Source organism: Puma concolor, chromosome D1, assembly GCF_028749965.1.
Source record: "Puma concolor isolate L17-30 chromosome D1, mPumCon1.1.hap2, whole genome shotgun sequence".
Classification (NCBI taxonomy): Eukaryota; Metazoa; Chordata; class Mammalia; order Carnivora; family Felidae; genus Puma; species Puma concolor.
In genome coordinates, this window is record NC_141676.1 from 12,598,514 (window position 1) to 12,622,550 (window position 24,037).

The 24,037-nt window shown below is 43.0% G+C and overlaps 1 protein-coding gene and 1 pseudogene across 1 annotated transcript; both read left to right on the forward strand.

Moving 5' to 3' along the window:
- The first annotated feature begins 536 nt into the window (after positions 1-536).
- Positions 537-1,481, forward strand: LOC112865507 (olfactory receptor 9I1). Its single transcript, XM_025928609.2, has one exon. It carries the CDS (start codon positions 537-539, stop codon positions 1,479-1,481), a length of 945 nt encoding a protein of 314 aa, XP_025784394.2.
- A 14,170-nt stretch (positions 1,482-15,651) lies between these two features.
- LOC112865093 (olfactory receptor 9I1-like) lies at positions 15,652-17,471 on the forward strand (annotated as a pseudogene).
- Positions 17,472-24,037: the final 6,566 nt, after the last annotated feature.

Below are 24,037 nucleotides of genomic sequence, written 5' to 3' on the forward strand. Positions count from 1 at the left end.
CTGAAAGCCTTTTATGAGAAGAAGGAATTAAATTTGCCGTGCGTGTCTGGAAGGGGTAAAACTAAAACCAATGTGTTGAAGACGAAGAGAGAGAGGAAACAGATCCAAAATGAGCATTAACGGGTAGAACTGTCCACAGATGGAGGTTCATACAGTAGCTAGATGACCAAGCAGAATGTACTTGGTACAGGACACTTCAGCATCCCATGGGGATTAGGACACTTGCTGACCAGGTTCTTTCCAAATCTGAATCTCTGTGTCTCTTGTCTTCACAGGAATTTCCAAATACAAACCCAAATTAATTTGAATCAGAAACACCAGCTCAGGGCTCAGCTCCAAAACACGTGGAAGAAACATAGATGCCCACGGAGACTCGGCCACGTACAGGATTTCCCAAAAACAAGCTCTATAAGTTGGCCCAGAAATATAAAGCTAACTTCTACCATAGAAAGAATCTGTCCTTCAATTCTGGGATGTTGTTGTTGTTGTTGTTGTTGTTGATTCTCACCCTCAGATCAATTGTCTATATTGAATCCATGGCTGCAAATAATCTTACTATGGTAACAGAGTTCATTCTCATGGGTTTTACTGACTACCACATGCTGGAGATTCCCCTCTTCCTGATGTTTCTCATTTTCTATATCGTCACCCTTCTGGGGAATGTGGGGATGATCGTTCTGATCCAAGTGGATGTCCAACTCCACATGCCCATGTACTTCTTCCTGAGCCACCTCGCCCTGCTGGATGCCTGCTACGCCTCGGTCATCACTCCTCAGATCCTGGCCACACTGGCCACAGGCACGACGGTCATCTCCTATGGCCAGTGTGGTACCCAGTTCTTTTTCTTCACCTTCTGTGCGGGCACAGAGTGTTTCCTGCTGGCAGTGATGGCCTATGACCGCTATGTTGCGGTTAGCAACCCACTGCTCTACACTGTAGCCATGAATCCTAGAATTTGCTGGAGTTTGGCGGTGGAAGCCTATGTCTGTGGGATGTTAGGGTCCATTGTGCGTACCACATGCACCTTCACCCTCTCCTTCTGTGACCACAATCAGATCAACTTCTTCTTCTGTGACCTCCCGCCCCTGCTGAAGCTTGCCTGCAATGACACAACAAACACTGAGATTGTCATTGTCTTCTTCGGCAACTTTGTGATCTTGGCCAATGCATTGGTCATTCTGATATCCTACCTGCTCATCATCAAGGCCATTCTGAAGGTGAAGTCTCCACGTGGCAAGGCCAAGACTTTCTCCACATGTGCCTCCCACCTCACCGCTGTGGCCCTTTTCTTTGGGACCCTCATCTTCATGTATCTGCGGAGTGGCTCGGGCAAGTCCCTGGAGGAAGACAAGGTAGTGTCTGTCTTCTACACTGTGGTCATCCCCATGCTAAACCCTCTGATCTACAGCCTAAGAAACAAGGATGTGAAAGCAGCCTTCAGAAAGGTCACTGGTAGACTCCAGGTGTCCCTGAGTGTGTAGATATGAGTGATAGGACCTTACCTCCTGGTCCATTTTCTTCCCATATCAATATATCCTAACAGGCACCAGCACTCTATGCAACTTAGCCCCACAATAGAGAGAAGGTAGATGGGTGTCAGCAGGCACACAAGAAAAACTGCAAATATGGTAAAACTCATTTCCAGCAACCCCATGGTGCTTTCTTCTTCTCCCCATCTCGCACCTCCAGCCCATTCCTTAGCATACAACAGTCTTATGATACTGCCTGATGTCTTCACTTACAGAATGTCAGGGGTCCAGGGGGCCTTGAGTTTATCTCATCTCACCCCAAGTCTTTGCAGCTGTCCTTGGCTTTCCCATCCTTTCCTTCTCATTTTTTTCCTCCCATTAATACTGCCTTTTTCTATGTCAAAGATTCTATCTGGGGATTCTAGCGATCAATGCTAAATAGTCTTTTGTCTTCTTTTAATAGATGAGTGACTGATCACCTCGGCAAGCAGGGAGTGCTATATAAGACAAATCTGAGTCTCTAAGTGGCCAAGGGAAGGGAGTGTTTGAGAAACAGGCCTTTCTCCTCACCATTCTAGTCTCTGGTCACTTTCCTTCTTGCTCATGCCACAACAATGGAATTTGCAAGCTGCCTTTCCACCTGATCACATCCCACTGGCTTTGCTGTTCCTGCTGTGTAAGGTTACTCTGACATCTCCAAGATGAACTAAAGTCACCTTACCTTTGGCTCCTCAAAGGCCAACTCGCTGGTTTCTGTGGGACACGACGCATTGCTTCTCTTCTCTATTCCCATTGCCTGCCTTGAAGCAAGCCTCCCATTTCCAGGAACAGCAATGTTAGAGAACAAATACAGGTATAAGGAAAACATTAAACCACACATTATCTTCGCTGGCAGAAGGTTTAGTAAGAGGGGGAATAACTAAATCCTCTATTTAGTGAAAGAGACCGCAAAAACCCTTCAGGGCAAATTCTGCTTTGCTCCTTAGGGAACTCACCCCAAATCCAGAGTCCGGACCAAATGAGCTCTCAATAATTACTTTTGAACGGATTTTTATGGCACATGCATGGTCTCATTTGAGCCTCATGGAAACTCCGTAAAGCAAATAAGAAAGACAGGGCTGAATAGAAGATTTCTATTTTGCAGTTAAGAGAATGCTTTCTCATAGTCCCTTTGGATCTTTGCTTAAAGTCTCTTTGTTCTGCATATACAGCAGGAGACAAGGCACAGCTTTCAGACTCAGGCTTGTATCTGAATCCCGATTCTCCTACTAATTCACTGTGAAATGTACCGTAAAGGGCTTCATTTCTCAGATCTTAATTTTCTTCAGGTCTAAAACAAATGTAACAACTCCTAATTCAAGAGCATATTGTAAAAATTAAATGAGGTAAGGGGCGCCTGGCTGGTTCAGTCAGAAGAGCATGCAACTCCTGATATTGGGGTTGTAAGCTTGAGCCCCACGTTGGGTATAGAGCTTCCTAAAAACAAATAAATAAACTTAAATTTAAAAAAAAAAGGTAAAATCTTAAACTAAATAAAGAAGTGAGGTGATGAATAAGAAATCTCCTAGCATAAATCCATTGCTCAATATGTACTGTTCTCTTCCCTTCCCTTCCCTTTCCCTCACTTTCACCCCGGACCTTGCCATAATCCCATGGCTGTTAACAAAAATGAAACAGATCACAACTAGTAGTGAAAGATAGTGAACTGAGGAAGATGAACAATTCAATCTTTTCACCCAAGAAATAAAACGAACATTGGTGTTTACCTGGGGTGGGGTGGATTTATCTGCACCCCACATGGTCAAGGATAACCAAAAGATGTCTTTTCGTTGAAGAGATAAACACCCAGTCAGTCAGTAAACCCCTCTGCTGAACTTTGATTTTATGAGAAGTTGGTCCTCTGTGGCACTCTGTATGGAAACAACCATCTTAAATGGACCATATTAAATTTAACCATATTAAATTTAAATTCCGTATTAAAATGGCCCACTGCCCTGCCTAGAGTTGATTGGTTCAGAAATAAGCACCTGACCCAGGGTAGGTTTGATTAAAAAATAAATAAATAAATAAATAAAAATAATTCCTGGGCATTATGAAGTTGAACATGTAAAACAGATGCAGAATAGGTGACCAGATTGCCCAAGGTAGAGAAGTCAAGAAAGACACAAAAATGAAGCAGTTATTCAAAGAGAATCAGAAATAACAGACTAAGGAGGAGCCCTGAAAGGTTCCATTCTGGGCTTTCCAATGCAGCCACAATAATTTTCTTGCTTCCCTTAAGGCACACTGGGATCCAACAACGAATTCCCCCTTGGGGACTAGTTCAGGCTTAGTCATCAGGTTCAAAGGATTCCATATTTCTAGAACCGGAACGGGGAGGAGTTCTTCAGCATATTACAGCAGATCCACACTCATGGACACTGATTTTATCTCCACCCTTCAAATAAAGAAAGGACTGGGTCTCAGTACCCTGGATACTTCTATCATACTCCCTTCATAGGAGAAACTTTCCTGCCCAAAGCCCTTTGCTTGGGTAACCACTGTTCTGGCACTTGGTCTTGCCCTTTGGGTGATCGGATCAGACTAGAATAAGCCCCTGACCCACATTTCATCAATTCATGAACAAAACAGAGAGCCATGAGGTGTCCTACCGTTATACAATGATTATTAAGCAGGACCCATAAAGTTATCTCCCTCTTGAGGATCTAAACCGAAAAATATGAGAAAAGCTAAGTTATTTGAGAAACAAGACTCAGAAATTATAATCAGAGATGACAAAAATGGCTGAGTCACGTTAATGGGCAGACCAAAGAGAAAATGCACGAATGTCAGATGCTAAGGAGGCAGCAATAAATCTGGTCCCTAGTGCTGCATTAGATCTTTCAGGTCTTGAATGATGTAATTATGATCCAGGCTGATTTCTAGGGCTCTCCATAGGTCCCCAAGAAATCCCTGTCTCCTTTTGAAGCATAAGAGAGTCTTAGCCATAGACTCACTTTCTATTAGATCATCTGAGTGGGTCTTTGTTACAATCTAAAGGACCTAACAACTCATTGCCCTCCCTGGCTCCTAACAACAAAATAACAAAAATGATACCTAAGTCTTACAGAGCACCTATTACTTGCCAGAACTATTCTAAGAACTTTTGTATGTATTTAACAACCCTGTGATGCCTTAGCAACCCTATGATATAGACGCAATTGCTATCTCCACATAGAGATGAGTAAACGACGACACAGAGAAGTTAAAACAAGTTTCCCTAGGTCACAGAAGCCACGTAAGACACAGAAGGCCATGATTTGAGCTCAGGATATCTGGCTCCAGAAACTCCATTCTCATCTATGATCTTATATCACCTGTGGATGCCATTTTATCCACAGCTATCCCTTTTTTGGTACTGAATCACGTAAGGGAAAGTAGCTTTACTCATTAGGCTCTTTCTCCAGGAGCCAGAAAAAAAAAAAAATGGTTTTCCTGCTTCGGAACTGGGAGTCATGTGAAGAACCATTCAAAGACCAATGGAGAGGTCTCCACAAGATGAAATAAAATAAAAGACCACTTTAACAAAGAGAGTGCCTTACTTTTCACAAATGTCTACCCACCTGCAGGGTCTTGGCTAAGCCACCGAAGGAAAGCTGGAAGAGATTCCATGTAAAGTTCATTCCATGAAGATTCGTTCAGAACCTACACTGAGGTGGGCTGAAGAGACCCTATTCTCTGTGACAGCTAAAATGTGACCAGAACATTTAGGTCAGCATCGGCCATAAGGCTTGTCCCAGACAAGGCAGCTCCATTGATGCTTGAGAGAATGAGAGTGACACGGATTCTCAGATCTACCAGCCAAGCGGTACGTCCAAGTTCTCTGCATTCAACTTCTCTGAATAAAAGGAATGAGGTCAGGAGAGACTCATTTCTCCTTCCCAGCATCTTCTGCAGACCTACAAAGCAGAAACTGTACAAATCATTCTTCCCCCATTATAAATCTGCAGGACTTATTCTTTATTTGGGTCTCTGTTGAAGTGGTGCTTCATTTGGGAGAAACCTTTTCTGGCCACCTTATCTAAAATGATAGCTTCCCTACTGCTTATCATTTCCCATCCCCCTACTCTGCTCTTTCATTCTTCAAGACCCTTCACAGTACTTGATATCTGCTTGTTTTTATCCCTACCCCCAGTAGAATTTTTTTTTGTCACCACCCCCATGGACTCAAAGACTGTCTGCTATTTTTAGCACACCTTCTGACCCACAGTAGATGCTCACTAAATGCCTGAGGAAAAACACGAAGAAGATAGAAATGAATAGGATTTCCATTTCTGGCAATATGGTGGACTAGGGTTTTTCTGACCAACCTCCCCTCTGAAAATCATGAAAAATAAAAAAACGGTGGAAAGACACTAAGAAATCAAAGGCTAAACATTCGAGAGAAAATAAGAACCTTAAAACATAAGCAGAGTATTGAAACTATGTTTGCAATCAAGAGCATCTCCCTATGAGGATATATATTAGTTGTCTGTTACTGTTAATTGGTAGCTTAGGGGTGCCTGGCTGGCTCAGTAGAGCATGCGATTCTTTTTTTTTAAAATACTTTTTAATGTTTATTTATTTGGGGGAGTGAGAGAGAGAAAGGGAGAGAGAAAGTGCAAGCGGGGGAGGGGTAGAGAGAGGGAGACACAGATTCCGAAGCAGGCTCCAGGCTCCGAGCTATCAGCACAGAGCCCGACACGGGGCTCAAACTCACAAATTGCGAGATCATGACCCGAGCTGAAGTCAGATGCTTAACCGACCGAGCCAACCAGGCGCCCCAGTAAAGTATGCAATTCTTGATCTCGGGTTCATGAGTTCAAGCCCCATGGTGAGTGTGGAGCCTACTTTTAAAAATATAAATAAATAAATAAATAAATAAATAAATAAATAAGCAAGCAAATAAAGAAAGAAAGAATTGGGAGCTTGAAGCAGCAAACCTTTACAATCACTGTTTCTGTGGGTGAGGGATCCAGGGACAGGTTAGTGGGATTGGTTAGTCTCCATCTCAGGGTCTCTCACAAAACTAATTAAGAGGTTGACCAGGGCTCCCGTCATGTTGACAAGAGTTGGGTCCTTCCCCACTGTTGACCAAATATGCTCATTACTTGCTACGTGGTCCTCTCCATAGTGAAACTTAAAACATGACTCTCATCAGAGCAGATGCCCAAGATAGACACCATGCTCTTTTTGAAACCTAATCTCAATAGCGACATCCCACCCCCCCAAATGATTCATATTATGCAGCCGGGACTGGCGATACAGCCAAGCTACTTTTCCCAGCCTCCTTTGCAGCTAAGTATGGACATATAGCAGAGTTTTTAGCCAGGAGGATGCTTGAATAATTGGTGTGGACCATTTCCAAGCCATGCTCCTTCCCATTCTGCTAGTTTGAAGCAACTGAACAGAGTGACCTTGAAAGCCACAGGTTGGAGGTCACAGAGGCATGACAGGAATCACTATTTGGAAGACCAGCAATGGCCCCACTCTGTCACTAGCTGTGAAGCACTGTCTCATCTCATCCTGGTTTTGTTAAATCCTGTCCATACTTTTTTAAATAGTGGTTTTACTAAGCTCTCCTCAAATTACCCAATTGAATGTAACAGCTGTTACCTGTAGGGACCCTGACTGATGTAAGTCCTGTACCTCTCATCAAACAAATTCAAATAGAATCATTATATGGAAGAGTTTCTTATATACAAAACAAAAGGCATTAATCATAAATTTAAATATTCCACGTGTCAGTATTCATTAAAGAGGTTCTGTTGATTAAAAACATGATTAAGAAGGGGCGCCTGGGTGGCGCAGTCGGTTAAGCGTCCGACTTCAGCCAGGTCACGATCTCGCGGTCCATGAGTTCGAGCCCCGCGTCAGGCTCTGGGCTGATGGCTCGGAGCCTGGAGACTGTTTCCGATTCTGTGTCTCCCTCTTTCTCTGCCCCTCCCCCATTCATGCTCTGTCTCTCTCTGTCCCAAAAATAAATAAAAACGTTGAAAAAAAAAAAACATGATTAAGAAGATGAAAACTTGGGGTGCCTGGCTGGCTCAGTCGTTGAGCATGAAACTCTTGTTCTCAGGGTTGTTAGTTCAAGCCCTACATTGAAACCTACTTTAAAAACCTAAAAGAGAGGCGCCTGGGTGGCTCAGCCGGTTGAGCATCTGACTTCAACTTAGGTCATGATCTTGCAGTTCATGGGTTTGAGCCCCATGTTGGGTTCTGTGCTGACAGCTCAGAGACCAGAGCTTGCTTCAGATTCTGTGTCTCCCTCTCTCTCTTGCCCTCCCCCCACCTCTCTCTCAAAAATAAATAAACATTAAAATAAAAAAAAAAACATAGAGTGAAACTCCAGCTTATTTAAAAAAAGAAGATGAAAGGGGCAACTGGGTGGCTCAGTTGGTTGAGCATCCAACTTTGGCTCAGGTCATGATCTCACGGTTTGTGAGTTTGAGCCCCACGTTGGGCTCTGTGCTGACAGCTCAGAGCCTGGAGCCTGCTTCAGATTCTGTGTCTCTCTGCCACTCCCCCACTTGCACTCTGTCTCTCTCTCTCTCTCTCTCTCTCTCTCTCTCTCTCTCTCAAAATTAAATAAACATTAAAAAAATTTTAAAAGAAGATGAAAAATCAAGACACAAAATGGCAGAAAATATTTTTAAGGTATACAATCACAACTACAATCTTGCGTGTGTATGCATATACTTAAAAGTGATTAAGAAAAGATAACACACTCAAACAGGCAATTCACAAATATCCTTATGAAGAGATGCTTATTCTCATTAGTAATCAGGAAAATGCTTATTAAAAACACAATAGGCCCACTAGATTAGGAACAATGTTAAAGTATGACACCACTCTATTGACAAATATATGAAACAAGGAGTATAAGTTAAAGAGTAGTATAAGATTTTGTAAAATATTTTGGCATTAACCTTTAAAAATCAGATACACATAACCACTGACCCAGATATTCCAGTGACCTACGTATGCACGGTAGAGAAACTCTTGCAAGTGCCTGTCAGGACACAGGTACAAAAGTGTCCATAAGGCATTATAATAGCACAGAATTCAAAACACTTGTCTTTAGTTTTTTATTCTTCTGGTCCAAAGTGTGGATGTGATGGCTGGAGCCCGATAGCCATTATGGACCATAAGCTAACCTTGTTAGTGATACATGAATGGATCATGAAATGCCTCCCCCTGCACCCTCCTCTGTTACTGGTACCAATTTTCCACCAGTAAGGTGGTCTTCCTGTTTCAAAGTTACGTACACTGCACAACTGCACACTACCCCACAGAATATTCTGGAAGGCAGGTGTTTACACTAAAGAGGATTTGGTGCTCAAGACCCTGCCATGATATACAACGGAAAAGTAAGCAGTGTGTGGCCCGCTGAGGGCTGAGGAACTTGTATATGGAATCCAGTCAGCCTTTCCAGAAGGGGTGAGGCTTGAACTGGGTCCAGCAGGAAGCATCCGTGAGCAACAAAGCAGACTAACAGGGACGCCAACCTGATGGAACGCACCCTAGTTCTGTGGTCTCGGTCTCCTCCTCCCCACCAAAGCCACCCTCCCCCATCACTTCTCACCATACCACACGACATCCAGCTGTCAGCCAAGAAGTTTAGTGGCCTCAGAAAAGACACACAGCCCTTCTGGGTCTGTTTCTCCATCTGTGATGTGTCAACGGAGTCCGAATTCTTTCTCAGTTTTTTTTTTCCCCAACCCCAGAAGAAGTGACATGAAGGTGACAATGTTCATTCCCTGAGGAACATGGGAAATGATGTCACTCAGGGTCTGCCACTTATCCTCCTGAGCCTTTTAACCCCCAGACCCATTGTTTTCTTCCTTAGATGGAGAGAGAGGGAATGTAATACTCCCAAGTCAGCTCTGACTGCAAGAGACTGCCTCCTCCCAGAAATGTGAAGCCGTCTCCCCTCAGTTTGTAACTTGCAGGCAAGTCCCGGCTCACATGGCCCCCACTGTAAGGGAAATCATCACAGTGAATCATGTAGAGAAAGAATCTGTCTTCCACTTATCGTTATCATCCTCGTACACCAGTACACAAGCATCATCCTCGGTGATATCTATAAATAGATGTTAAAACCACCCGAGGAGTCAGTTGGATCAGAAAACTCAGTGACTCAGGAACAAGAGGATCTTAATTGGGTTGTTTGGGCATGAAAACAAAACAGCGAGCTGCCCGGAGGACCTGTAGGTTGCAAGCTCTGAATTCCACCCAGCGACGCTAGATAAACCGAGCACACAGCCTGGCTTTGCTAGCCGCTGGAAACCTTCAAAGGTGGGTTTCAACATATGCACAGAGCCAGCCTAAGACGATGAGATAACGGTGTTTTCTACCGTCTTCAGATCGCCGCAACAGCAAATCTCCTTGGATCTGCGAAGAAAACAGAAAATGCCAACAGTGCTTCGTGGAAGTCTTTCACAGCAACCAAAGGTCATACGTCTTTGGTCTTCCTATGCGGTAATGTACGTCTTATAACTACGTTGGGAGATCACATAGATTCCCGACCATGAAATGGGCTTTCCACATTTTTGAACATAACTTAAATTTTTTCTGGGTGACCTTTTGGACAAGTCACCTTCCCAAAGTGTCAACTCTGTCTTCTCTAAATCAGGCCTAAGGATACATACCTTGCTGATGGTTGCACTGATTGGTAACAAATATGTCAAGTGCAGGCAACAAGAGTTGGCATTCAGATATTATTACTCCCCTGACACCCACACCGCTGAGTAACAAGTCTTCAGAGCATGAACCGAGGATGGGCCTGGACCCCACTGGGAAGGCTGTGTCAGCTGCCGAGGTCAGAAAGGAAGACACTCGTAATAAGCAGCTTTTGAGAAGATGATGTGGAAATGAGTGCCACGGGAAGGAAGTTGAGTGAGGGAGGGCCCTATACCCGGCCTTTGGGAGTCCCAGCCATCCTCCCATCCCTATGGCCTCATCCTGGGCCTGCCAGTTCTGGTTTGTTCTTTAATGACTCCGAGGCCTTTCCTGAGGCTCCAAATAGGACATCAGTGTTGAGGCCCCCACTGGGATAAATTGGAGAGGGAATGCTTTCTGACACACTGAGGAAAAGTTACTTCTTCTCAGGACTTCAATTTTCCCCTCTGCCCAATGAGGAGAACACAGTAGACCAGGTGCATTCAAATCTCTTTTTAACATTGGAACTCCCTTTCCAAACAAAATAAAAGAAGCACCTGGTTGTTTATAAGAGTTCAAGGAATTGCTGCTTTGTTTGAAGCTGGGGCTGAGTTGGCAGCTCTGGGAAGGCTGGGGCCTCTGAGGAACAGGGCTGGAAAATCACAGAACCACAACAGCAAGGTCCTTTCCAACTCTGGGTTCTGTGTGTCTGTGAGGTCCCAGGTCTCTGGTGCTTTCAACAAGTGTGGAGGGGAGCATGTGAGCCGCCATTTTCAGTGTCTCAGGCTCACAGAGCCTGTCCTGAGGGTCGTGTGCACATTGACCCCCAAACACTGGAGGGAAAGAGAAAACCGTCACCCAGATGCAAACCTGACATAATGCCACATTCAAATGGCAGGCATTGGACAAACATGGATGCAGAAACCAGGAGACAACAGCTAATGGCTCGACGTTTCAAGGAATGTTCTCATTGTGAGGTTTTCCCATTGAGACAAAGTCTTGAATAGATGCAGGTGGGAGCTACCACTGTCCAGGAGAGAGCGGCCAAATGAATGTGTCCCTTGAGGTTAAAAAAAAAAAGGTCAATTAGGGAAGCATGGTGTCTATTCCCAGGTTGTATGAACTGTTGTATTAAGTGTTGTGGGGCATCTCCAAGGGCTGGACAGAAAGGTTATGACCATTCTGGAAAAAACAGTGTTGTGATTGGCCAACCATGACAGCCCAAATCCTGTTAAGCAGTGGGATATTGCCATAAGTCTATAAAGCATATGATTGTTTAGAAATCTGAATTCACTGGTTATTTAGTTCAAATTATTGAAACTTTGGGAGTAATATATTTTTTAATGCTTATTTATTTTCAACAGAGAGAGTGCAAGCGGGGAAGAGCCAGAGAGTGAGGGAGACACAGAATCTGAGGCTTCGGGCTCTGAACTGTCAGCACAGAGCTCGACGCGGGGCTCGAACTCGCAAACCGTGAGATCATGACCTGAACCGATGTTGGGTGCTTAACCAACTGGGCCACCCAGGTGCCCTTTTTGAGAATAGTATGTTAACAGCCTTGTTATCTTATGATTCAGAGACAGGCATAGCAGAGGAAAAGTCCTCGGAGAAAGTTCTAGTTAAGCGTGTCATACCTAAAACACAGGCTCCTTATCTCTAAATCTCCATGTTTGTGGAAAGAAGGACAGAGAAAAACTTTATGGCTAACTAAGGACGGAAAATGCTGCCATGAAAGAAGGTGTCACTGAGTCATAAAACAAAATAATAGATTTGGGTGCCAATTCAGGATGTCTACACTAAACTCAGTCCAAACTGAATTTTAAAAACAGGGCAGGTCTCAGAGAAATGTCACCACACCAGCTCCATTCCACTGGGTGTTGTATGAAAGTGATGAATCACTAAATGCTACTCCCAAAACCAATACTGCACCCTCCGTTAACTAAACAGAATTTAAATTTAAAACATTTTAAATAATTAATTTTTTTGAAAGATAATTATTAATAATTAAATAATTAATTATAATAAAATAATTGATTGAGGCTTTTTTTTAAAGGCAATACCAGCTCCATTCACAGCCCCGCTGAAGGTGGGGGAAAGCTGTTTTGTCCCTTTGGATCCTGTGGGCTGGCTACATACTTTCAACTTTGTAACTTATGGACTGTCCCCCCTGGGGGGAAACAAGGCAACTGGATAAATAAAGCTCTCTTTTTAGTTCTTTCATGGATATTTCATTTTATTTTATTTTTTAAATTTAAATTCAAGTTAGTTATCACACAGTGTGGTCTTGGCTTCAGGAGTAGAACCCAGTGATCCATCTCTTAGGACACCCAGTGCTCATCCCAGCAAGTGCCCTCCTTAATGCCCATCACCCGTTTAGCCCATCCCCCCACCCACCTCTCCTCCAGCAACCCTCAGTTTTGTTCTCTGTATTTAACAGTTTCTTAGGGGGCGCCTGGGTGGCTCAGTCAGTTAAGCGTCCGACTTCAGCTAAGGTCATGATCTCACGGTCCGTGGGTTCGAGCCCCGCGTCAGGCTCTGTGCTGACAGCTCAGAGCCTAGAGCCTGCTGTGGATTCTGTGTCTCCCTCTCTCTCTGCTCCTCCCCTGCTCATACTCTGTCTCTCTCTGTCTCAAAACTAAATAAAAACATTAAAGAAAAAATTAAAAAAAAAAAGAGTCTCTTAGGGCTCTGTTTTTATCTTAGTTTTCCTTCCCTTCCTCCGTGTTCACCTGTTGTGTTTCTTAACTCCACGTATGAGTGAAATCACATATTTGTCTTTCTCTGGCTGACTTATTTCGCTCAGCATAATACCCTGTAGTTCTATCCACGTTGCTGCAAATGGCAAGATTTCATTCTTTTACATCACTGAGTAGTATTCCATATATATCATCTTCTTTATCCCCTCATCAGTCAAAGGACGTTCGGGCTCTTTCCACTGTAGCAGGATTCTCGCACAGAGAGTCATGACACGGAGGCTTTTCTTTCCAGGAAGCAGCTGTATGCATGCCGACACGGCTCAGTTGAGTTCATACCCATAGAACTGAGCCCCAAACACCACGTGGCATAGTTTTTTATACATTTTCTACTTCTTTGTCTCCCATATATAGTAACACACAAACATGCAGTCTGATTAAGTGGTCTCATGTTACAAGGTCATGAGGAACGCCATGTACACGTATAGCCAGGTTGCTTTGGGGTTTTGTTTTGTTTTTTTTCCATTCCTCAGGGAGGGGACCCTACCACACCATAATTTGGCTATTGTTGTTAGCCCTGCTATAAACATCGGGGTGCATATGCTCCTTTGAATCAGCATTTTGTATGCTTTAGATAAATTCCTAGTAGTGCCATTGCTGGGTGGTAGGGTAGTTCTATTTTTAACTTTTTGAGGAACCTCCATACTGTTCTCCATAGTGGCAGCACCAGTTTGCATTCCCATGAACAGTACAAAAGGGTTCTGTTTTCTCCACATCCTTGCCAACATCCGTTGTGGCGTGAGTTGTTAATTTTAGCCATTCTGACAGGTGCGAGATGGTATCTCATTATGGCTTTGATTTGTATTTCCCTTATGATGAGTGATGTTGAGCATCTTTTCAGGTGTCTGTTAGCCATCTGGATGTCTTCTTTGGAAAAATGTCTATTCATAATAAAACTCTCTTTTTTAAAAATATTTGAACCAGGAAATCCTGAAATAACTTTTCAGTTTCTCCATGGTGCTGATGGTAACAGACCTGTAAGGAATGATAAGCCACCGTGACGTACAAGTCAGAGTCAAAGGAAGCAGGGAAGATAAAAATGATGGGAAACCCATTTGAGAAAGGGACAGAAAGAAGCAGATAGTTGGAGCACAGGGAGGAAAACATCCCAATAATAACAGTGTTCTGGAGGAAAGATGCTTAGGCTCCAGTTTTTAAGGTCCCGAGAATTCCCTTTAGCTCAGTAATCTAGGATTTCCTTCCATCTTCAGGGTCCACTGCACCCAGGTTAGAGCACAGGTCAAAAAGGGTGGAAGCAATAGAAGGAACTAGGGCAATTCATGCTCAGGCTACTGCCAAGCAATAGATTTGATATGCACTGATTGCCACATCTTATTGAAGATGTTATTAGAAACTTGGTGTCCCTGGTACTTTGTGTCTGAAACACGGGGACCAAGTTCTTGCTTTATGAATCCACAGAATTCCCGGGATCAAAATTGACAGACCACCCCAAAATGTTCTGCAGAAGTTCTATAGCTAATGAGAACCACAGAGCTCACAAACAAGTCTTCTTTAACCCTGACTCCAATCAGCCTCCCAGTGAGTCTTGGAATCCCTGATGGCATAGCCTCCATTCCTATCCCCAAGAGGCATCATCCCTGAGAGTAGAGCCCAGAGCAATCAGTGGCTGACAAAAGAATTCATCCCTCTGACAGGAAGTGAAGAATCAGCTTGATTTCTGTAGAAAACTGGTTCTATCAAACACAAGAAACTCCATAACTCTGGACTACAGAGGCTACAAATTAAAGTAGACAGTTAAGAAGGGCCAGTGTAGGGCACTAAAACGAGAAGTCCCCTGGAGTTACGACACCATGGTTTAAATCCTGGCTTTTCCACTTGCAATTTGTTCTTTGACAAGCCACTTTAACTTTCTGAGCCTTGGCTAACACATTTCAAGAGTGAAACCCATAATGGTTATTCTGGGATTATTGAGAGGACTCACTAAGTTAATATGGAAAGGAAATGTTCCACACAGAACAAGGGCTCCATAAGTCTAATGGTCTCCACAGAATCACTTTCTTTCTCGGACCCTTGAAAAAGAAACCCAAGACAGATGATGACCTGGTTCACAGGAGTGCAGAGGTAGATTATGAAAGCACTCACAAGGAATTAAGTGGAAATATTTGACTTGGAGATGAGATCAGATGAAAGTGATCATTAACACTGTCTGTCTTGGGAGAAAGGGAATTCACTCCACATAATATCAATGTGTAGAATATATCAACATGTAGAAGATATAGAAAAAACCATATGGCTTTCCCAACAGGGAGACTTTTCCAAAGATAGGGTGCCCCCAGAAGTCCCCACCACAGAAAGGGTTAGCATAAGGCTCTGCATCTGACAACTCAGGAGGGCACAACCTGAGAGGCCATCTGAGGCCCGGTGTATACCAGGGATACATGACAATTTGTTGGGAATGTTCTAGAATGAGAGACTCTACAATGGTCCCTCCCAGTCTTGATAGTCTAAGGTTCTCTGGTCTTAAAGATAACAAGCAAGAAATACTGACCCAAGGTTCGATTTCAGGAGGGGTGCAGAGATAGGTAAAAGTCTTTCGTAGTAACTAGGTAACTGGTTACCTGGTAACTGCTAGATGTGGATTCTTAAGGTGGTAAACATTTTCTTCTCTCTCTGAGCAGAGAATATCTGGGATATTCACCTAACATCTGACGCTGAAGAAAGCAAAGTCCTTCAGTTCTGGAATCTCTGATTCCATTCTCCTCTTCAGGCCACCTACTTACATCGAGGCTATGGCCCCCTAAAATCTCACTGCTGTGACAGAGTTCATTCTTGTGGCCTTCACAGATCACCCTGAACTGGCGGTGCCCCTCTTCCTGATGTTTCTCATTTTCTATATCGTCACCCTTCTGGGGAATGTGGGGATGATCATTCTGACCCAAGAGGGTGTCCAACTCCACACGCCCATGTGCTTCTTCTTGAGCCACCTCGCCCTACTGGATGCCTGCGACGCCTCGGTCATCACCCCTCAGATCCTGGCCACACTGGCCACAGGCAAGACGGTCATCTCCTATGACCAATGTGCTACCCACTTCTTTTTCTTCACCCTCTGTGCAGGCACAGGGTGTTTGATGGCCTATGGCCACTTTGTTGCCATTAGCAACCCATTGTGCTATAACCTCGTTATGACTCCAGGCACCTGCTGGGGATTGTTGGCTGCAGCCTATGTCTGTGGGGTCTCAGGGGCCATCCTGCGTACCACATGCACCCTCACCTTCTCTTTCTGTGACCGTCTCTGTCTGTGACAGACTTCTTCTTCTGTGACCTCCCACCCCTGCTGAAGCTTGCCTGCCAAGCATGACACAAAGTGCCACTGTCATCCTCTTTTTTGCCAAGCTCATGCTCCTGGCCAATGTCCTGATCATCCAGGTCTCCTATAGGCTCATAATCAGAGCCATTTCAAGGGTGAAATCTGTTGGTGGACGAGCCAAGACCTTCTCCACCTGCACATCCCACCTCACCACTGTTGTCCTCTTCTTCAGGACACTTGCCTTCGTGTACCAGAGAAATCACTCAGACTCATCCCCAGAGGAGGACAAGATCGTGTCTGTCTTTTACACCGTGGTCATCCTCATGCCAAACCCTTTGATCTACAGTCTGAGGAACAAAGATGTAAAAGCTGCACATTCAGAAAACTCATTGGTAAAATCCAGTTCCCAAAGAATGCAGCCTCAGGTGAGAATCGTTCATCCTGACCCATTTTCTCCCCAGATCTTCATGCTCTGATAAGTATCAACACCATGCAGTGCCTGCCCTCAAGAATGGCAGCTTTCAGTAGCACTCAGGAAGTAGGCAAGAACTACCACCTTTTTTTTTTTTTTTAATTTAATTTGGGGAAAACCACAAGGTTGGTGAAATTTACTTAGATGACTCTCTCTACCTCTCTTTTTTTGCCTTCTCCGTCTTTAGCCCACTCTCAAACTATCAGGGTTCTAGGGATACTCTCTGATACCACCGAGCAAAAAGCTGACACAGTCATAAGTGAACTGACGACCACATCCAAGCTGCCATCTTCAACTCAAGCACACTGAAGTTCCCCAGTTGCCCCCTCTTTATCCCGCCATCTCTGTGCTCCCTGATACTGACGTTTACTCTCTGTGGAGGATTATAGCTGGGAATCATACTAACAGGAGGAGAGCCAGGAATTTTGCTCTTCTTTTATGGTATGGATAACCGACCAACTCATTATGAGGAAATTAATGAAAAGTACCGTGAACCCAGTGGAATTTCCCATTGGTACAGATTACAAGAGTAAAAGGAAGGGTGCTCCCTTTGACTACTGCCCCACTTATGTCTTCCCGAATGGTGCCCAGTATCTCCAGGACTCTACTCTCTGCCTTTCAAGTGGCAAATGTCTACATTCTGGATCTCCAACTCTTTTGTTTCTCCTCCTCCTAAACACAGCACCTGACTCATGACAGTCTCTGCTTTCAAAAAACTCACTCCCAGAGGCTGCAAAGTTAGCAACCGTAGACCTACAGCAAACGGTCTTAAATGGAATTACCTTGTCAGGTAATGTCTTACCCTCTTGGAACATCAGTTTCCTCTAATCAAAAAAAAAAAAAAAAAAAAGATTAATACTTTCTGTTTGAAAGAATTATTGAAAGAATGTTTAAAGAAGAGGATGAAAATCAATGTGGAGGTTTGGTTTAGTCAGAAGAGGCTGAGTTTGCTGTGGCAACAATCAAATCTGAAACTGGTCATAATACTTTTCCCATGCAAATTGGGGCATTCTGCTGTACATAGTCACTCAGAGATTCTGGCTTAAAGAGGCCCCTCCATTTTATAGCTATACTGTCAAAAATGCAAACTATGCAGGGGATAAAAGGCTACTGCAGAATCATAATGGACCTTTTCTCCCACAGCCCACTGGTTAGAAGGAGTCACACAGTCCCGCCTCGCTAGAAGGGAGCCGTTAAAGGTAAAAGTACAAATGGAATATATGCGAAGCAATATTGACTCTGCCTCCCCTGTGGCTGCGATTATCAGCATTCCACAAAATCATAAGTAATCAGATTATTTCTTGATTGTTCAGATCATTTACTACAAACCACCTCTCCCATATTTAGGGAAACAAGTCCACTCTTTCACTTGCCACCTGGCCAAGTGCCATTAGGATCCCCATGGGCTTTTCACCCACGCTCAATTCATCAGAGTGCTTTGGGAATATTATTGGTGAAATGAGAAGGAGTCTAAAATACTCCTTTTATATATAAAAATATAAAATATTAACACTACTAACTGAAGCCAATATATATATATATATATTACATATACATATAATATATATTATAATATGTATATTATATATAATATTATACTATATATAATATACATATTATAATATATATATAACAAAAAGATACGTAACTTGTGTTTTGTAGAAGGCCATGACTCCAGCCACATGAACTAGAGGGGTAGAGGACAGAGAAAGAGGAAAGATGAGAGAGGGAAAGAGAGCCCTAATCCCACTTGACCCGTACATTTTTCAAGCACAACATACCCCAAATAGGAGTCTTGATCCCCCACCCCCAACACTTACTCCTCCCAAATCTTCTCTGGTACCACCTGGAGAAACCAGTTGTCCAGACAAAATAATTATAATCATCATCCTCATTTTTTTATTCCTCTCATTCTCTCACATCCAACCCACCAGCAAACTCTAACAGTTCTAACCCAAAAAGAACCCCCATCTGGTTTAGGCGGGCCTCAGAGACCAGTGTGCCAGAGTAAGTATCCAACATCCTGTGTCGGTGCTGTGGTTGGGGCAACACCTTTGTGGTCTTACAGTGCATAGGCATCTCTTCTTGGTTTGAAATGACTTTACTTCTCCAGCCTTCCTGCTAATTCTCTGAGCTACCCATTATCATTTAAATAAATTCCTTTTCTAATTAAATCAGTCTATGTCTGTTGCTTACCACTAAGAAATCTTATTGATACAGAAATCAGCAGCAAGATTGTTATAGGCAAGAAACCATTGGAAAAATTGGAGGAATCAAGTCATATTCCTAGCTACATTGAGTCTATGGCCAAAAAACTATACCATAGATAGATATAGATATAGATAGATATAGATACAGATATATGTGTGTATATGTATATATATATGGAATTGGGTCAGGTAATTATGGAGGCTGAAAAGTCTCACCATCTGCAGTCAGCAAGCTGGAGACCCAGGAAAGCTGATGGTATAAATTCCAGTCTGAGTCCAAGTTCAAAGACAGGAAGAAACCTATGCCTCAACTCAATGATGGTCAGGCAGGGAAAGGGAATTCTTCCTTGCTGAGCCTTTTGTTCTATTCAGGTCTTCAACAAATTGGATGAGACCTACCCATATTGAGGAGGAAAATCTGCTTTATTCATCTGCCAATTCAAATGTTATCTCATCCAAAAACACTCTCACAAACACACCCAGAATAGCATTTAACTAAATCATCTGGGTACCCCATGGCCCAGTCAAGACGACACATAAAACTAATCATCACAGAATTGGCTATCTTGCCTGAGTCAGACTGAAACAGAGAGAATCTATCCAGTATTACGATATAGGGTGCAGACTAATACTCCCTTCTCCCATAGCTCAGAACAGTGAAACAATAGCAGATTTTGATCCTGTAATGTAATGTCTAGTAAAGGCAAAGCTTTGAGAACTATGAGGTCTCTGTCACATAATGTGTGATAGGTAAGGCATGAGTAATTAAAGACTCTGTGGTGGGTGGTTGCTTCTAAAGGCACTGGATAGTTTAAGGAAATTGAATGGTATGACATTTCCTAAAGTCTTGATCAAAACACAGAATAAAAATTAGGGACTATAAATTATTATTCTTTTAAAAATATTTTACACTTTCAGCATTAGGGCTGCTAATGGGAAAAGTAGCCTAATATTTAAACTGTGGGAGGCCAAATTATTCTGCCAGTTAAATTACTGCCCCTTGTCCAGAACCGAGCTTCGTAAGCCACCTAGGCTTAAAGCTGTGGCACTTATTGAAAAAGAATGAGAAAGAGAGATACTGGAAAAACCTAGCAGCCCACTGGAATGGCAGTGCAAGGGAAACTCTGGGTGACTCTGAGTCCCTCCAGCCTCACCCCCACTGAGCCTCCCTTGCTGGCTCAGGCATCATCTCCTTCTCTGTTTAAGGGAGCTTCCTGCCTTGCATGAAGACCTAGTCACAGCCTTACTGCTACCTGCTACCCTGCAAGGCAAAGCTGATTCTCTTCCTGCCCCAGTGCTACCAACCCTCATTCTCTCCAGATCTATTAGCAGAGTTTTCTTAAGGTTAGATACAAATATGCCAAGATAGGTCAACTGCAAGTTGAAACCAAGAGAATTCTTACACATGAAATCATTTAAAAGGCTCTATAAAGTTATAACAGCAAATACGTTAAGTTTCTAAATGAAAGATTCAAGAACTTAGCTGTAAATTGAGCTAAATTCATTGGTAAGGGCCCTCATAGAAAGACCTTTTTGGAACCAGCAGAAAAGAGCAGCACATCATTATGGTTCTTTTTGTCATTTGCCTTACAGAATATCTACAACAGGCCATCTGCAAAGCCCAACACACAATAAGAAAAGGTAGTAGATATGAAAGAGGCAGTGACTGTGGCTCGAAGCTGAAAGAAAAATTCACACAGATGCATAATGATCCAGATGTTGGAATTAAAGGCCTTTATAATAACTGCCGTAAATATGTTAAAGAATTTAGAAGAAACAGATTTAAGCATGAACATATGGGGAATTAAGGCAGAGGAACAAAAAAAAAATCTAACAGAATACAAGTTCTAGAACTAAATAACACAGTATCCGAAATGGAGCAGATTGGATACAGCAAAATAAAGAATCAATAAACAGCAATACAAGTCAACAGAAATGGTCCAAACTGAAGCAGAGAGAGGAAAGAATGTTTAAAACACAAAAGACGAATGAGACATCTTGGAAAATAGCAAATGGTCCAGCATACATGTAATTGGAGTAACACAAAAAGGCACAGAGAAAAGTGACAAGAGAAATGTTTGAATGGATGACATCTTTCAAAGGCTAAAAAAATACAATAAAATAAATAATAACCCAGAATTCTATACCTAGTGAAAATAGCATTCAACAGCAAACAACTATTCAATGAAATAGACATTTTCAGATAAATTAATAAAGCTGATAAGAAGCATTAGCAGCAGGCCCGAGCTGCATACACATGATGTAAAATATAAATATGAACATAAAGAAATAACAAATCGGAATATTAAGATAAAAATGTGAAACAAATAGTGCCAAATGAATGGCTGAGTTCATAGGAAGGAAAAAAGAACACCATAAAGGGTGAATATATGTGAACATAAAGGACCACTTTTTCAAAAATTTCAAGAAGCTATTGACTGCTTAAAATAACAATGTATGTTACAGTTCATAACACAGAGGAAAACAAAATAGATGACAGCAATAACACAAAGATCAAAGGAAGGGAATAAACGGAATTACACTATTATAAGCTTTTTACATTGAAAGCGAAACAGTATAAAATTAACTTAAACTAGATTATACTAAATTAAGGGGTACCTACAGGCTCAGTCGGCTATGCATCCGACTCTTGGTTTTGGCTCAGGTCATGATCTCACGGCTTGTGAATTCAAGTCCCACATCAGGCTCTGGCCTGCCAGCATGGAGCCTGCTGAAGATTCCTTCTCTCTTTCCCTCTCTCTGCCTCTCCCCTGCTCATGTGAGCACATGTGCTCTCTCAAAATAAATAAACTTTGCAAAACAGGAGAGAGAGCCCCAGAAATGGAAGGAAGGAAGGAAGGAAGGAAGGAAGGAAGGAAGGAAGAAGGAAGGAAGGAAGGAAGGAAGGAAGGAAGGAAGGAAGGAAGGAAGAAGGAAGGAGGAAGGAAGGAAGGAAGGAAGGAAGGAAGGAAGGAAGGAAGGAAGACGGAATGAAGGAAGGAAGGAAGGAAGGAAGGAAGGAAGGAAGGAAGGAAGGAAGGAAGGAAGGAAGGAAGGAAAAGCACTTTCACAACTTCAAATTTCTCCCAGGGGAGCCTTTATTGCATCTGCTGTCCTGGCATCCTAGTCAATGTAGCATTTGTCTCAGAATTCGCACATTTTTAGGTAATAGTTCAGTATACTCCCATCCTATACTTCTTGCGTCTGCCATGCTAGGACCTAGTAGTGTGTGGAACACGCATACAGTGAACGGAGTTGTCGCCTTGACGCGTGTTTAAATCTGAAAGCAAAATCATCCATTTCTCATCTGTCTTTCCCTGATTCTCTCTAGACTGAAATCTCTTGTCCACCGACATTACACAAGGTGCCCAGTGCTTTAGAAAAAAAAAAAAAAAATCACTCAGGCACAAGGATCTAGGTTGGGTCATTTCTCTGGTTTAGGGTGGTGGTGAGGGAGACCTTGAACTCTGCACCCCCCTGGCACCCACTGGTGTGCCAGCCAGCTGTACGTGGCCCACGACAGAGCGCGTGAAGCCAACAGGTTTTCCATGGGTAGGCACTTAAGCATAAATGCACAGCGTGCAGAAAACGGGGACTAAGAGACCATGCAGTGGAGCATATACAAATCTGAAAGCTTTCATTTCTGTGGTTTGGTCCATGTTTGCAGGGTAGAAGGCCACAGCAATGTATTTTATTGTTTGGTATCACTTTTATATTTTGCAATAAGCACTTGCCATAGCAATAAAGGAAAAAAAAAAAAAACAAAAACAGAAGCATGTGTTGCTCAAGAAGGTTGATGATGAGCGTGTATTTTGCACGAGATGTTTGTCAGCCTTTATCCCCCGCTGTGGGAGTCATGGTGATGCCTCCAAGGACTTGAAAAGTAGAAGACACAAATCTGCTGAAGACACATCAACACGTGTTTTCAGAGACTGTGCCAGACAGAAATGACTGAAAATCATGGGTGTGTTTACACTGCACTCTCGGAAGCAAGACTTTCTGTTCCCATCAAAGGTCACTTCGCTCATTTATCTCATTCCCATTTTTTGTGTGCGTGCACACACGTACACGCAAAAAAACAAAGCAACACTTGGTAATGTATTGGCGTCAAAAGAAAAGAACAATTTTACCCACAGTAAAATGATGACAGTTTCATATCGGTGGCATTAAATGCGTCAGACGGGAGATCATCTGTTATTTCTAATAAATTTTCCCATCCAACCTATCAGAATAAAGCTGTTGAAAGTTCATTCCGTCAGAGATGAAATATCTAACATTGTTGTGAACACTGTTGTAAATTCAGCAGAAAATACCAAACTGGCAGAAACAGTTCTGTTTGGGGATATAATGAAAATACAAATTTTAGTGTAGCACAGCATCACAATAAAAGCAATACTCTTACTGAATTATGGAACTTCTGGAACAAGAAATATATTTGGAATCAGTCATAATACATATAATCTATTACACATCCAAACAAGTTACAATGGTTTTTCCATCAAATAGAAGCTGTATTTTTCGGGCGCCTGGGTGGCTTGGTCAAGTAAGAGTCTGACTCTTGATCTCAGCTCAGGTCTTGGTCTCAGGGTCATGAGTTCAGGCCCCTAGTTCGGCCCCATGTAAAGCAACAGAGATGTTCTCTTGCTGACCTTGATGAAGGAAGCTGGCATGTTTTGAGAGGCAAGGCCACACAGTGGAGACCTGAGAGTTGGCTCAAGACCAGCCCTGGCCAATAGCTAACAAGGAAAAATGGGCCCGCGGCCAAAACTTGCACACAATGAATCCCACCCACAACCAGATGGGGTTAGGGCTTTGCCCCTCAAGATGCCATCCTCATGAAATGGATGCCCCACCCAGTGCCTTGATTCCAGTCACGGGAGACGCCCCCGCCCAGAGGAGGCAGAAAACACACTGTCTGCCTCCTGCCTCTTGGAAATTATGAGATGCTAAATGTGTGTCATTTTAAGATGCTAGTTTTGCGTAATTTGTTACTCACCAATAGGAAACTCACAAATGGCACTCATTTCTTATATTTCTCATAAAGGAAAAGCTAGTGTGGGGCTCCTGGGTGGCTCAGTTGGTTAAGCATCTGACTTCAGCTCAGGTCAAGATCTCACGGTTCATGAGTTCAAGCCCCACATTAGGGGCTTTGGTGTCATCGCAGAGCCTGCTTCAGATCCTCTGTC

Bases quoted from the DNA above. Each gene is read 5' to 3' on its own strand.
- LOC112865507 (XM_025928609.2), top strand. From the start codon at position 537: ATGGCTGCAAATAATCTTACTATGGTAACAGAGTTCATTCTCATGGGT.